Consider the following 16,816-nt stretch of genomic DNA (forward strand, 5'->3'; position numbering starts at 1 on the left):
ATTCAAGTGATGTTAAAGATATGCCTGGATGTTATCCAGGGCAACACAGGACTCTTCCCACGTGGTTGGAATTTTTTTTTTTTTAGAAAACCTCACATATTTGATTTCAATGGCCAACTGACAACTGAATTCAAGAGCAACCCAAAATGACATTAAGAACTGTCAATGTAACCTACAGTTTCGCTTGACCGACCGCAGTATGTTTCTCTACACACTCACAGTAATCAACTGCGAAACATCTAGCTTTAATAAATTCGCATTACGGCGCGGTAAATTTGAATTACTCCTCCTGGTGTACAGTAAGGGAAAATACCCTTACTGTATAATATAATATGTATCGAAAAAAATGTATATAATTTTAAGTAATTTAGGTTGTTACAAAAGATGTTGTTTCGCGGGGTAGTCCTTCAGGACACCCATCTTAATCTTACTATGAATAATGACAATACTGTAATCCTCAATTTAATCCCTCTGTGGACTATTTATTTCTTCTTCCAACTCGGACTTTGGAAGTAAGCAATACGTGAGTCTCTACGAGGCTGCACAAACAAACTTCGTCAATCAACCTTCGTTTTGTTTGTGTATGTAGAAACAATATCTTTTGTAACAACCTAAATTACTTAAAATTATATACATTTTTTTCGATACATATTATATTATACAGTAAGTGTTTTTTCCCTTACTGTACACTGGTTTAAAAACAGAGTATAGCATTTTTGTACATTTATACAATATTAATAACGTTTTATTTTAATTAGTACGTTGTATTTTGCTTATTATACAATTTTCCTTAGGTTTCTTATTCTGCCGGTAGTAACAATACGAAGCTACCGCCCATATACATGAAAAGCCTGGACAACGAGCTCATACCGATTCTACACAGGATAACGTCGAGCAATCTGGGCGAAACGGCGATCATCTTGGAACTAATATTTCGAATTCTAAACGTTTGAGATTATAATAGACAATAAAAGTCTCCCCATGTATTATAATCTACATAGTTGAAGTAGGTATAAGTATATAATACACAAGAAAAGTACCTCTTGACATTCATGAATTACTTTTACATAAATGGTGTCAGAACAATATTAACATAAGATTCAAAAATAAAGGCTTAATCGTAATATGAAGAACTCTATAGCGGTGGTTCCATTTTTAACAGTTAACATATTTCATGTGTCATAAAGACTAGAAGTGAGATTATAAATATTTATACCAAATTTGTCCACATTGTTTCAAACCTAAAAACAGTTGCAAGTAAACACTTAGTAGGAAACTTGCATAAAATTTTAAATTCGAAAAAATGTTGTAAATCACAACAGCACCACATGATTTAAAACATGTATCAAAGATAAAAAAAAGTTGTTTTTGTGTTCCGTTTGGCCCCTAAAGACGATTCTAAATTCAAATTATAGCAGCTAGCCCAAGACGCGTCGTGACGTCATATGGTTGTATGTTTACATTGTGCATCAACAAAGTAAACAATTACAAAACAAACATTTTAAATTAGACATTATAAACGTCAGTAGAAAATACAGCTATGTGACGTCACAAGTGTTTTTGGTCGTTTGAACTATTTTAAATACATAGAAAACTTGTACTTTTACAAAATGGCACTAAACAACACTTATAGTGTTTCCTTTTATTTTCCATAGTAAACCTTCTTTACTTTCCTTCAAAAACTGTACCATACTCCAATCTCAACAAAGTGGTATATATTATTACAATGACATACGATAAATGTCATTAGAATATAATATTTTTCCCTTATTCCGCGACGATAAGTTGGCCAAATACCAAGTAGGTGGAGGCCAATAAACTAAAGAAGAAGAAGAATATACCTAAATATAACCATAAATATGAACATAAATAAAGTACAACTATGTGACGTCACGGGTCGTTTGAACTATTTTAAATTACAGAAGATTTTAAATTTGTACTTCTAAGTTATTATGAGTTTTTGAAGCGTGAAATTTTGGAAATCTCATTTTTAAACAAAACTGAACATTATTATGTAATAAAAAATGTGCAAGTTCCCTATTGTTATTTGTATTTGAGGTTATGGAAACAATTTTGCACATTTCTTTGTTGTAATTTTGTCTTCATGCACTTTTTATATTTGCAAAAAATGTTAGAAATTGTTATCCAGTGTTATGGTGATTAAGAGTTCGCAATGAATTATTTAAATACTTTATTCTACAATAAGAATTAAAACTAAATATGTGCTACATTATTAAATAAGATTACAAGTGACAGTTGACAACCGGCATTACTACTTAAACATTATGAACCAGCGGTTCTCAATCTGTGGTGGTACACAAAACCCAAAAACAGCCAAAATCAGCACCAATATTATAGTTAATTAGATTACCTAGCTGCATAAGTATTTCAGTTAGGTGGTACCAAAAATAATAAAAAGAATTGTGTGGTACATGAATCAAAGAGATTGAGAACCACTGTCCTATACATTATAATAATGGAAGCCAAAAGATAGAGGTACTTTTCTTGCTGAACAACTTTCTATAGTGTTTAGACTTCAGTTTTTTAAACAGTCAATAGATATAGACAGGTTATGGTAAAATATTTTTATAGTTGAGTAGCTCGATATAACTTATCAGGTTTTTATTGAAAATGTTTAAAAGTTGTTGAAAAAATGGTGGTTGTTTCGTAATGTTCGAGAATGGATGTGGGGTATGGCTACTAGTGATACTATTAGGTATATTGTATAAATCAGGGGAGATTTTTAAAATGTGTCAAAAATATTTGTCCTGTATAAACTGCGTGAATTACTGTATTCTTCTTCTTCTTCTTCAGGTGCCATCTCCGCTACGGAGGTTGGCAATCATCATAGCTATTTTAATTTTTGAGGCAGTAGCTCTAAATAGTCGTTTTGAGCTGCATCCAAACCTAATTACTGTATTGGAGGTTGGAAATTCATTAAAAAAGTGACAAAAATAAAATAGTACACTTATTTTTTGCAACATGTGGTTTGTTTAATATCGATAGGGTTTCAATTTTATCAATAAAACATTACCTAGTTTTTCTTGTATTTCATAAGGAAGAACCTTGATAGGTCTCACCAGTCCGCTGAAGACTTAATGCACACTTACGCTGCTTTTTGAGAGTAATAATGTTTGATGTAATTGATAAACCAATTCTATTAGTACCACATTATGCGAAATGAATCCAGATATGCCCTCCTACAGGTCATCCTGCAAGGAAAAACATTTGGAAAGCGAGGTCCAGGAAGAAGAACATCCTGGTTAAAGAACCTCGGAACCTGGTTCAACACAACATAAACTTACGTGCATAGAAATCGGTCCACCTAAAAATTCGGTCATTTTTGAAGTCTCATATTTCCTAAACTTGTTGGCCGATCTAAGTGATTTTTTGAACATGTTATAGCCTGATTCTTTAGCAATACCACTGTAGTAATATTGCTGCTAAACAGGTAAATTTTCATTGTATACCGGGTGGACCAATCAAACTGTGTTTTGTTCTCAAAGTTCGCATCACCCTGTGGAATATTCTAGCATTTATAAAATACTGAAATTAAAACCCAACTATAGACTCAGGTTTTCTTAACATTCTGTGTTTTGATTCATTCGTTTATGTTGGATAATAAAAAAGTTAGGTACTTTAACAACTAGACATGTTCTTCATCAATACACGGTGTTTCTAAATAAGTGCGACAAACTTTAAGGGGTAATTCTGCATGAAAAAATAATGACAGTTGGCTTTATAAATGTATGTCCGCAAATGTTTCGTTTCCGAGATACGGGATGTTGAATTTTTTCTTACAAACTGACGATTTATTTTATTGCTTTAAAACCGGTTGAGGTGTGCCAATGAAATTTGGTGGATTTTAAGACGTAGTTATTGCACATTTTTTGACATACAATTAAGAATTTAATATTCACCATTAGCGCGCATACGTGTAATATGACCGATCATATTACCCGTATGCACGCTAATGGTGAATAAATAATTCTTAATTTTATGTCAAAAAATCCACAATAACTATCTCTTAAAACCCACCAAATTTCATTTGCATGTCTCAACTGGTTTTAAAGCAATAAATAAATCGTCATTATGTAAGAAAAAATTCAACATCCCGTATCTCGGAAACGAAACATTTGCGGACATACATTTATAAAGCCAACTGTCATTATTTTTTCATGCAGAATTGCCCCTTAAAGTTTGTCGCACTTATTTAGAAACACCGTGTATTGATGAAGAACATGTCTAGTTGTTGAAGTACCTAACTTTTTTATTATCCAACATAAATGAATTAATAAAAAAAAAGAATGTTAAGAAAACCTGAGTCTATAGTTGGGTTTTAATTTCAGTATTTTATAAATGCTAGAATATTCCACAGGGTGATGTGAACTTTGAGAAAAAAACACAGTTTAATTGGTACACCCGGTATACAATAAAAATTTACCTGTTTAGCAACAATATTATTACAGTGGTATTGTTAAAGAATTAGGCTATAACATGTTCAAAAAATCACTTAAATCGGTTAACAGGTTTAGGAAATATGAGACATCAAAAATCACCAAATTTTTAAGTGAGCCGATTTCTATGCACGTAAGTTTATGTGCAGCTTTTCCGCGTTGCTGCAGATAAAATAAAGATTGCCATGATGATCGCCAACATTCGTCAAGGCACGTCAAGAAGAAGATTAGTACCACTAGAGTTATACAACCACTCTTTCAGTTTCACAAAGTATAGTTAGATGATTGATGGTTACCAAAACACCATTTTATCAAACTATGCTTCCATTTATTTGATATATTTTTAAGTTTCAAGAATTATTTTCCTCAAACAGTATTACCGTATCACAATCACACATTGCATTCAGTTTATATTTTTGCTTTAAGAGATGACCACACATTTTTAGAACACTTTTTCTGTTTATCTACGACTATTTAAGAATATGAAAATATTTATCTTTATAATAATATACTTTTGGACAGTAGTTCAATTGTGAAGGAACACTGTTGATAGGAACAACTCAGGAGAAAAGGGAAACAGCAAGGAACAACTCTGTAGGTGTTGTCTTAACAGGGAGGAAAATACAGGAAACATCAATATAGATCTTAACGAAACGAACAGATATCAGCCATCTGCTCTACACAAATTATAGGATATGTAGACGATCTGGTATAAAAAACAAACAAGTTTAGAATAACACTGAATCGTATAGTATAGAATATAGAAGAAAAAAATTAAAACCTAGATGAACAGAGATGATATTATTGGCTATATAAAGGCCCAAGGGCAAAAATAACCCAAATGAACGAGATAATTTCCGTATCTTATGCAGTTTTTTGGCATAAAGTGTAGATTGAATGGTATCGAATATATCTATCTAACCAGTCTTAAACGCCCATTTTTACTGAACGCCCATATTACTTACTGAAACAAGCAAACACTCCGGTAATCTACCTCTGTTATGTGGAGAAGTCCAAAGAGATTTTAACTTTAATTGCACAGTTTTGCAAATGGTATTAGCTGACGTCCGATTTCCTTCCAATTATGTATCCTTATTTTCCATCCCAAATTTTGCTTCAAATCCGCCACTTAACAATGAGAATTAATCTCAATATCCGGCGTGTCCACTTTAATAGAGTTTGACCAACTAAAATTCCAATCGAGAAATCAATTTCGCTTCAATTCAACGAGGTTTTCGCGCGTGCGTAGAGAAATGTCGTTTGTGAATCGATCGCGGGCGTATCACAAGAAATTTCTTGAGGGATATTATTAATGCAATTTTAATTGAATTAATTTAATTAGTAGCGTAACCGCTACACTGGGCATAAGCCTCCCCTGTTAATCTCCATTGGTTTCTATTCTGGGCGATCTGCCTCCAGTCCTTTCTTGCCGTTCTGTTAAGGTCGTCCATCCATCTCATCTGTGGTCTTCCCCTTTTTCTTTTCTCTTCCCATGGTCGCCAGTGTAGAATTCGCTTATTCCCTCTTTCATCTTTTTACCGCTGAGTGTGGCCGGCGAAGTTCCATTTATTTGGCGATTGAATGGTAAGGAAGCAATAATAAGAACGTTGCTACTAACATCTTTGATCTCACAATCAATTCAACCCGTTATTTCGACAAAGGCACAAGTCCCATTTCTTTTAAATATCGCTGTTTGGTGCTACTTTATTTCTTGAAGCGTTTAACATGTTTTCTGTGAAAAGGGCATATCTTTATATATCACAATTCATCTTAAAGAGCGCCTAACCTTTGGATCGAAAGTTCCGAATGGTAGTGAGTTCGAATCCCACCAGGGTCAGGAATTTTTTCGTTTATTATAAATTAATAAATGAAAATAGTTTCTGTCCTTGTGAGATCGTTACTCACCGGAGGGACCGCAGACGTTCGGATATAATTAGCGTCTCTTTGCAAAGACAATGACGTCGACTTTGCAAAGTAACAAGACACTTACTCAACACACACACTTCACATTAAACCTGAGTTAGTGATAAGTTATACAATTACGTGGCTAAAGGTTCTAGTTCTAAACCAAGGCCAGAATCAGAGAAAAAAAATTCATCTTAAAAGTTAGAAGGCAAACAAAAATTGAAGTCTATTTGAAAATTGCACCAGTCCTGGACTTATGCCCCTTTCTATTGAAACAAAACGGAACTTTTAATTAATGGACTTGCGTCCTTATTTAAATGACGGATTCAATAGCTCTACAATATTGTAACTTTTAGAACAGCATTACTCAATTTATTTACAGGAATAGTCGTAGAAAAACAACTGAAGCAGCATTTTATATTTTAAAGATAATGTCAATTAACTAAGGAGTATCTCGAGAATATTTCCATCAAATGAAAACACAATACATCTCTGTTAATATCCACTAAAGTTTTTTTCGTACTTTTAAAAATAAGGGAGGAATCTACATACTTGTTTAATGAAATAATGGTCTACCGCATAGTTGGTCACGTATTTTTTGTTTTTATTGCATGATTTTACTATGGACTTTGGTGTGTCCTGTGAAAATGTTTTCTATGTAAATTTTGTTTATTTCATTTGATATGCATCGTTATTCGTTTGGACACGCGCTAACTCTCAACTTTTAATGACAAACATTTTAAAATCAAAATGTACACCGGCCAATTCGTAACTTTTATACTACCTGATCCTGGTAACTCGAAACTTTCTACAGGTGAATTCGACACCATTGATTAAATCTAATACCTTAGGTAGTTAGTTAAAAGGTAAGAAATAAATTTGAACAGTAACGGATTAAGCCAACACGGGGGCCTATAGCAAATGTGAGCGAATGGTTCTTGGTTTCTTTTCCACTTTTTAGCACTTTCTTTAAGTGAAATTTAAAATTATATACCACCAATAGCTTATTTACCACGTTCACTCATTACGGAATCTGTTAAAAAATTTCAGTCATTTTAACAAACTTTATTTGGATTTTCTCTAGTAACTCTTCCAAGAGACAATACATAAGTGATATACCTTTTACACCACCTTGAAAGAGGGTAATTTATACAGGTACATACCTGGAATACCGGTATTAGATTATCAACATCGTTAGGAACTACTTAGAAAATGAAAGTTACAAATTCACCGGTAGGTACTTGAAGGGTTATCAAAAAATTAACTGAGGGCCAGAGTTACCAGTTGGTCTGTAATTAGGATGGGGGATTAAAATAGTTACAAATTCACCGGGACCCATTCATTTTTTATAAGTGGTTTTCATGAGATTAAATTAGGAACAGGTAGGAAAACAACACAGTTAAACACGAGAATAGGACTAGCATGGACAGTTTATTGCCATGTGCTTGAAAAGGAAGATCTTTGATCAATGTATACTTAATGTATGGAACAGAAATTCTGACCCTTACCAAAAAAGTAATAAATAAAATGCAAGTATCGGAGAGAGCAATGGAGGGGTCAATGTTAAATATATCTAGTGATGGATTCGACCGTTACTTGATGGAGGTTCATTTTATCTCAGAACTGAAGACTTGTGTTTTCTACACTTCCGCAAATGTATTATCATTTATTATTACTACAGTTGTTTCCGCAGGAGTGCCTTTCACAGCTTCCTAAATTATACTTTTTTATTAAACTACACAAAACTGACCACCCAACAATATCTGTAGTTTCTTTTTATACAGCTTCATCATATAAAATTTCAATGTACATGTGGTGACTGCCCAAAAACTTACATCGGTCAAACTGGTAGAACCTTTAACACATTTAACACACAAGAAACCACTAAATTAATTACTAACAGTTTAATCCAAAAGACAAAAATGAAAGTCAAAGCATAAATCTATTACGGTTTTTAAAGTAGTGTTTTTTAAACGATAGTAGTAGTGGCATTAAATGGCAGCTAGAAAAGACACCAAAATCAATTTCTTCCATGATTCTTTGGGTAAGATCTTTAGGAGCTTTCCAAGCTTCTTTTTTCTTTGCTTTTCAAAGGTCTCTCAAATACTATACCGTGATGAGCGCGCTAATAACCGGCAAAATAATTCAAAAGATGGAAAACATTGTGAAGTAAAAGAGATGGAACTTTTAGAGGTGGAAATTATCGATATAAACGTATGAATTAACATTACATTACATAGTTTCCCAACTTTAGACATATCAGAGGAGTATAACAACTGTCACTGTGACAGGTGAATTTTATGAAATACTCCTGTCACAGACTACTTTTTTCGAAAAATGCATTTTGAGGTTATGTACACATAACTTATGTAGAAGTGTCACTGTGACAGGAGAATTTTATGAAATACTCCTGTCAAAGACAGACTACTTTTTTCGAAAAATGCATTTTGAGGTTATGTACACTCAACGTATGGGTCTATAAAAAATAAACATGTTTTGTGAAAAAACTACGCGTGTGAATTTTTTGAAATTTTTAAATTGATTGCATCCCACCTAAAAAAAATTAAGAACTAAAAAAATGTATTTGACAGGGTTGAGGGGGGTGGGGTGGTAAAATTAAGTACCCTTTAGACATTTAGACAATTATTAAATCGTAAATCTACGAATTTTTCGTTAAAATTGTTTTTATGTTGTGCAATATATTGTAGACTACTTAGTAGTTATATACTCAAAACCATAATTGATTATTATAATAAAAGATTCCTCCCTTCAAAATTTCACACATCTAGTCACGTTTGATACATAATTTGGTATTATTACTCGTATCCAATATTTTATCTATACATACTTTTATTTATACATTATATTGTGATTTTAAATATATTCTAAATTTAAATAGTGTTGACACTAAAGGACGTACTATTTCATTATCCTTTGAAAATGTATTTTTAATCGAATTATTCTACTTAAATGAATACGAAGAAATTCAAAAGTATAAAACCATTATTGTAGATTCAACAATGAGTAAGTGGTCATATTTACATAAGCTTTGATCGCGCAGGACATACTGGGTATACCCAGAGGGAGAACGCCTGCGCATTACAAAATCGAGCGTTCACGGAGTTCAAATATTTCCCTCTGAACACCCTCCGGATTTTTAATTCGGTGTTCGCGCAGCACAGAAAAAAGATCCTGAACGTGTTCGGAATACCCTCTTGACGTTCGAGGATTTTGTTTCTGATTTTAAGTTCGCACAGGCGCACAACATATTTGGGAAGAATTTCTTGACATTCTGTTCTTACTCCTTCCAATTCTTAACCTAAAATATTGTTTTGTTATACAACTTGTAAATGTATATTCTGGTTTTTAAAGTTTTGAAGTGTTGTATCATTTAAATATTCTTCAAACAAATTTTAATATTTTTTATATTAAAGCTTTTTTAGTTGTTTTTGTCCATGTTTTCTATTCCGTATTGTTTATAAATAAGTAGGTACCTTTTCTAGTATTATTTTCATTCGATATTCGATAATTATCTACTACGGTAGTATTCATCATCATTCTCTTTGCCTTATCCCTATGCGGGGTCGGCTTCCCTAATTGCATTTCTCCACACAATTCTGTTTTGGGTCATATCAATGTTAATCCCCTTTACCAACATGTCCTGCCTTATCGCCTCCCCCCAGGTCTTCTTTGGTCTTCCTCTCCTACTCCTTCCAGGAATCTGCACTTCAGCTATTCTTCGTATTGGGTGATTAACGTCTCGACGTTGAACATGACCGAACCATCTTAACCTATGCTCTCTCATTTTGGCATCAATTGGTGCCACACCTAGAGTTCCCCTAATATACTCATTTCTAATTTTATCCTTCTTTGTCACTCCACTCATCCATCTAAGCATTCTCATTTCCGCCACATGCATTCGTTGTTCCTCTTTCTTTTTCACTGCCCAACATTCAGTTCCGTACATCATAGCCGGTCTTATGGCTGTTTTATAGAATTTTCCCTTCAGCTTCATTGGAATTTTTCTGTCACACAACACACCACTCGCTTCTTTCCACTTCATCCATCCAGCCCTAATTCTACTGCATGCATCTCCATCTATTTCTCCATTACTCTGTAATACCGATCCTAGGTACTTAAAACTATTGCTTTTCACAATCATTTCACCATCCAAAGATACCATTTTATTTGTAGTAGCTCCATCTTTAAATGAACATTCCAAATACTCTGTTTTTGTCCTACTAAGTTTTAAACCTTTTTCCTCCAGAGCTTGTCTCCACTGTTCCAGTTTTTGTTCTAAGTCTCTTTCACTATTTCCTACTAACACGACATCATCAGCATACATTAAGCACCATGGAATGTTACCCTGTAGTTTCGCTGTTATCTGGTCCAAAACTAATGAGAATAAATACGGACTAAGCACAGAGCCTTGGTGCAATCCTACTTTCACATGAAATTTATCAGTCTCTCCCACACCTGTCCTAACACTAGTCGTTACTCCCTCATACATATCCCTCACAATCTTTACATATTCACCAGGGACTCCTTTCTTATTGAGTGCCCACCACAGAATCTCTCGAGGAACTCTATCATATGCTTTCTCAAGATCAATGAATACCATATGAGCGTTTGTTTCTTTACTCCTGTATTTTTCCATCAACTGCCTTATAATGAAAATTGCATCTGTTGTTGATCTACCCTGCATAAAGCCAAATTGATTCTCGGATATTTCGGTCTCTTCACGTATCCGTCTGTCAATTACTCTTTCCCATATTTTCATGGTGTGGTTAAGCAGTTTTATAGCCCTGTAGTTTGTACATTGTTGTATATCTCCCTTGTTTTTGTAAACAGGTACCAGTATACTGCTTCTCCATTCGTCTGGCATTTGTCCGACTTCCATAATTCTATTAAATAGACCTGCTAGCCACCTTGTTCCTGTCTCTCCCAATGCTCTCCATACTTCCCCAGGAATATCATCTGGTCCTACCGCTTTTCCTTTCTTTATTTTTTGAAGCGCTTGAGCCACTTCCTCGTTGGTTATTTTGGTGACCATTGCTGCTACTGTCTCCGTTGCCTCTACAGGCTGTCTGTCAAATTCTTCATTTAATAAGCTGTCAAAGTACTTTCTCCATCTCTTTTTGACTTCCCTTTCGTGAACTAGTATTTTATTATTTTCATCTCGGATACATCTAATCTGATTAAAATCTTTTGCTTTCCTTGCTCTCTGTTTGGCTATTTTATATATCTTCGTTTCGCCTTCCCTGGTATCAAGTTGATCATATAGGTGTGAATACGCTTCTGCTTTGGCTTTTGCTACTGCTACTTTCGCTTCCTTTTTCGCCACCATATAGTTTTGAAGATCTGTGTCGGATCTGGTTTCTTGCCACTTTTTATATAATTTTTTTACTACTAAGTTTTTTACCACTACTACGGTAGTATGTATTACAATAAATTGTACTATGTTTTTACTTAATTTCTTCTATCTAGATGAGCTTATAAGTACCTACATATTCTTGTGGTTTATTTTTCAGTTTAATTTATGAGTTAGGTAAATTAGTCTCTTATTGAATATAATGAAACATAAACAACACATCAAATTTATTCTGAAACTATTTCTTGTGTCTTGTTATATTTCATTATTTTTGTGGTGTAATAAACCACAACACAATGCCACAACCTATCAAATTCAATACATACATATAAAAATTGGAAATTATTGCTTTTCTAAATTATTCCTTCCTTCAGATAATGTTCAACCCCCAGGAAGTTAAAGGTAATTTTTATATGTAAATATCAACAATCTTTTACTCTCTACAAAAATGTAAGCCGGATTTCGGCGTGGAAATACCACATTATATTGTCGAAATAATAAAGAAAGACGCTAATCAAATTTCTAACTTCTAAGAAAGGCATTGAATTATTGAATAGAAAGTTAATCATTTGCCTGTTGCTGTTATTCTCTTTCTCTTTGTTGACATTCAAATTTGTTGCATTTGCATTTTTTTTACATTGATTTCGAAATAAGAAAGGGACAACAAAAGGCTTCCTTCTCTAACCTTAATGTATGCAACCCGTCATTACATTACGAATCCGAAAATTGTTCGCGGAGCGAAAAATCCTGAACATCCGAACTTACTCTGAATACGTTCATGTTGTACTGCGCGAACACTACTATAAGCCGTGGAGAACAAAACTAAAGTTATAGGCCCAAATAAACTACAGCTGTGAAATTAGCATACCTCGTTCCAAGGTACATTCGAAGGTTTCCCGATTACGGGTGCCCATATAAAAATTTTCAGGGGGGGCAGACGAGAAGATGTTGCACATTATATTTTAAACTTTGGATAACCATATATAATTTACAGCTCCCGAAAAGCAAGGGGGACCATACCTCCCCCCTCTTCTGTTGGCGATCCAAATGGCAATTGTAGCTTTGGAAACTGCTGCACGAAAGTGCTATTTTTAATTTTAAATATTTCATTCAAAAGAAACTTTTTGTTATTCTAAGGGACTTTTGGTCCTCGGTAATAATGTAATCTTTCATTCTGCGTTTAAACTTTTCGAAAATATTTATTAGGTTTCTCAGGATTCGAAAAAAATGAATGCGTTTAAATAATATTGGACCAAGATTTCGCGCCTACCCCCTTTAAAAAACGTTTATTTCGTCGCTCCTTTTAGCTCTTCGTATATTTCTAATTCGACGAAATATTGAAGGTATTCAATAGCAATAGCAGTTTTGCAATCTGTTCATGTTTTTTCGCTTCCTTATTTTCCTTCATTTCTCTTTGAGGTTGCATATTTTAATGCTTATTGAATGATCGGAGCAGATTTTTCTACAAAATAAGAAAAAATATCCAGTAAAACGTACATAACTGCTACCGACTTAAAGCCCATAGTCCGTGATTGATTTTCTTAAATACTCAGTTTCCGAGTTCTTCTTCTTTTTGTGTAGACATGACTCTGTTTTTCAATGTGCCTTGATTCCATTGGCCATGATATCTACATTAACCCTGGAAAGTGTATTTTTGAGAATATGCTCGGAGTACAGATTAAAAATCAATAGTGACAAGATGAATCCCCATGTAGAATTTCAATTAATTCAGAAGTATTTAGTTATATTATTTTCTTTTAGTCTGTGTATTATATTGTGACGCTCCTAGACCCCGATTGACCGCCGAAGATTCCGGCCTATTGTTTGTAATTCCGCCTAAACAATTTTTTGTCTGCCTAAGCTAGGATAATTTATTACCTGTTTGATTTCTGATGTAAACATTCTATTCATTCTAGAACTTTGCCGAATGTACTAGTAAATTGTTTTTTTACCTGTAGTTAATTTATTCCGTATTTTAAAGCCTTATATGTTTTTCGGAATGTTCGATAAAGCTGTTTGTCTACATATTGTTTACCTTTCGATTTTTCTAGACTAACTGTAAATACTATTTAAGGAAACCAAAATGAATGTTTGGGGGCAGTCTAATAAAGCGGTGGTTATGTTGTCTTTTCTTTTTTTTTTTCTTCTTTCTTCTTTTTATGTAGACGTAGATATGACTCTGTCTGTTTTTCAATGTGCCTCCAGTAAGTTGACATTCCATCGTTTTCTTGGTCTTCCCACTGATCGTCTTCCTATTAGGGAACCGTCTCTCGCCGTCCTTATTTGTTGTCATTTGGCCTATGTGTTCGTTCCATTCTACTCTTCTGTTTTACCCAATTATTAATGTTGTCTACCTTGCATTTCCGTCCTATTATGCACTTCTAGCTCTATCCCAAAGTGTCTTACCATCGATTTTTCGAAAGGTTTTCATCTCTGCTGTTTCTAGCATTCTTTTTGTTCTGTCTGTATGAAATCGTTTTTCTGCTGCGTATGTCATTATTGGTCTGATGACTGTTTTGTAAATTCTGCCTTTCACTTCTTTTCCGATATTTTTTTCTCCATATTGTTTCGTTCAAGCAACTTGCGGTCTGTTTGCTTTATTCACTTGATCTTCCACTTCTGTTATGAGCTTTCCGTAGCTAGATAGTTTAACGCCTAGATATTTAAACTCCATGACTTGTTCTATTATCTGACCTGGAGGGCCAGGCAATAGAACCCGAGACTTAATATTCCGAGTTGAAACTTGGATTTTGGCTATAATAAACTTTCCACTCTTTAAATGAAGTAAAAGTCAGACTTACTCTCAATCTTTATTATAACTTCCGACGACCGGTTTCGCTCTTTAAAATTTGTAGAGCATCTTCAAGTCAAAGGTAACAAGTTGCAAAATGCTACAAATAAACAAAAACCAGAGTTAGGACATTGTCTGGTTGTAAAAGATGCTAAAGATCCATAAGATCAAGCCAATGTTGAATAACATACATAAAAGTAGCGAAATAGCATACCAATGCACATGCATGCAATCATGGGGGGTGGTAAAACTTCCCCCAAGCGCACAAACATGTGCAGAAGTATGCTCTATATAATCATGCAATTATAACGTGTCGTACTTACATTCGGATACAAGGTGCTACCAACTCAGTATTCATTATATATAGATGCTTTAACAGAAACATCATGATAATGAATACTGAGTTGGTAGCACCTTGTATCCGAATGTAAGTACGACACGTTATAATTGCATGATTATATATAGCATACTTCTGCACATGTTTGTGCGCTTGGGGGAAGTTTTACCACCCCCCATGATTGCATGCATGTGCATTGGTATGCTATTTCGCTACTTTTATGTATGTTATTCAACATTGGCTTGATCTTATGGATCTTTAGCATCTTTTACAACCAGACAATGTCCTAACTCTGGTTTTTGTTTATTTGTAGCATTTTGTAACTTGTTACCTTTGACCTGAAGATGCTCTACAAATTTTAAAGAGCGAAACCGGTCGTCGGAAGTTATAATAAAGATTGAGAGTAAGTCTGACTTTCACTTCATTTAAAATGAACTCTCACATGCAACCCATTCAAGATTTCCACTGTTTCTTCCTAGTTCACTTCAGTAAAATTTATTCGTTGCATATACCACAAACTACAAACTGACTAAACGTTTTTGCGTTACTGCATTTAAATAGTATTTATACTTTTGAGTTTGTTCATATTCGTTACACAACTAATGGAAGAATGCAATTGTACTAAAATTAGTAATAAGATTGAAGAGCTTTACTTTTTAGAGTAGCTTTTTTGAAATTGTATATAAATTGTTATTTGTTACATACTGCTGTACATTCTAACTACACGTTAATTATTTAATGTAATAAGATCCTATATTTCTACTACTAAACAGTTGTTTCATTTATTTTTTGACTCCTTTACCTTAATGTCGACGCCTTTAAAGATGATATAAGATTGTGGGAAATGGATGACCCAAACCCAAAATAAACATTATACAAGTTTATGCTCCAAGTGCGCACAAACCAGAGAGCGATATTGAAACTTTCTACGAAGACAGACAATATTTTAAAATCCATTAAAACGCAGGATGCTACAATAATAATGGGAAATTTTAACGTAAATGTTGGGGAAGAAAAAGTAGAAGAATGTACAGGAGGATATGGTCTGAGAAACAAACGAAAGAGGCTTATCGAATCTTGACAAAACAATAATTTTGTTATAGCTCATACATTGTTTAAAATGCCAAACAGACGACTATTCGCGTGGAAGTCGTGTACCTACTTAAGAAGAGACAATTGAGGGGGCCAGACGTAAAAGGGTTTAAGTGCAGTTTTGATAGTTCTAAGATAATCAGTTTCAAAGTTGTTTGAGTTTTATAAATTCTAGGAGTCATTAAACTAAAATATGTCTAGTGTACAATGTACTATAAAATGATAAAAATATAACGGTATATTATTACTCTTACTGCCCGCAAAGTGGAATGCGCTTACCGCAAAAACTGCCCTAGAGTGGAATCCCCAAGGAAAAAGAAAAAGAGGTCGCCCAGCACAAACTTGGAGAAGATCGATCATGGACAAGATAAGAAGTCAAGGAAAGTCTTGGAATGAGGTGAAGGCCCTAGCGCAAAATAGAACCCGATGGCGCGTTTTCACTGAAGCTCTATGCTCCACTTAGGAGTTCAAGAACATAATATATATTCTTCTTCTTAAGGCGCCGAGACCGTTTGTCGATCGTTGGCTCTCATGTTGCCCAGCATATTAACAATCATTGTCTTATTTACAGCCGCACGAAATAGTTCAGTGCTGGTTTTACCAAACCATTGGCGTAGGTTTTTAAGCCAAGAAGTTGTACGGCGGCCCACACTTCTTTTTCCCATTATTTTACCTTGCATGACAAGGTGAAGTATGTCATATTTTTCTGGGTGACGCATTATATGACCAAAGTATTAAAATTTGTGCCTTTTAACCGTGTTCACTACTTCGCAACTTTTATTCAAACGTTGCAAAACCCTTTCGTTTGTGACTCTTTCTACCCAACTGATCTTCAGAATACGGCGGTAGACCCACATCTCAAA

The 16,816-nt window shown here is 34.2% G+C and overlaps 1 protein-coding gene across 2 annotated transcripts in view; it reads left to right on the plus strand.

The window, feature by feature from the left end:
• The window catches only part of LOC114327411 (zinc finger FYVE domain-containing protein 9), a 78,575-nt gene extending 62,944 nt beyond the window's left edge, over nucleotides 1-15,631 (plus strand). The window contains exons 14-15 of one of the 2 annotated variants that reach the window (XR_007697622.1): nucleotides 795-8,711; nucleotides 8,815-15,631. Coding sequence is in view for 1 of the 2 variants with exons in the window: in XM_028276024.2 (XP_028131825.2) it covers nucleotides 795-953 (159 nt within the window). In the remaining variant the exon portion in view is untranslated. Of the gene's footprint in view, nucleotides 1-794 lie in introns of both variants that reach the window. The other variant, XM_028276024.2, reaches the window with a different exon arrangement.
• Nucleotides 15,632-16,816: the final 1,185 nt, after the last annotated feature.

Source organism: Diabrotica virgifera, chromosome 4 (genome assembly GCF_917563875.1).
Source record: "Diabrotica virgifera virgifera chromosome 4, PGI_DIABVI_V3a".
In the NCBI taxonomy this organism is placed as follows: domain Eukaryota; kingdom Metazoa; phylum Arthropoda; class Insecta; order Coleoptera; family Chrysomelidae; genus Diabrotica; species Diabrotica virgifera.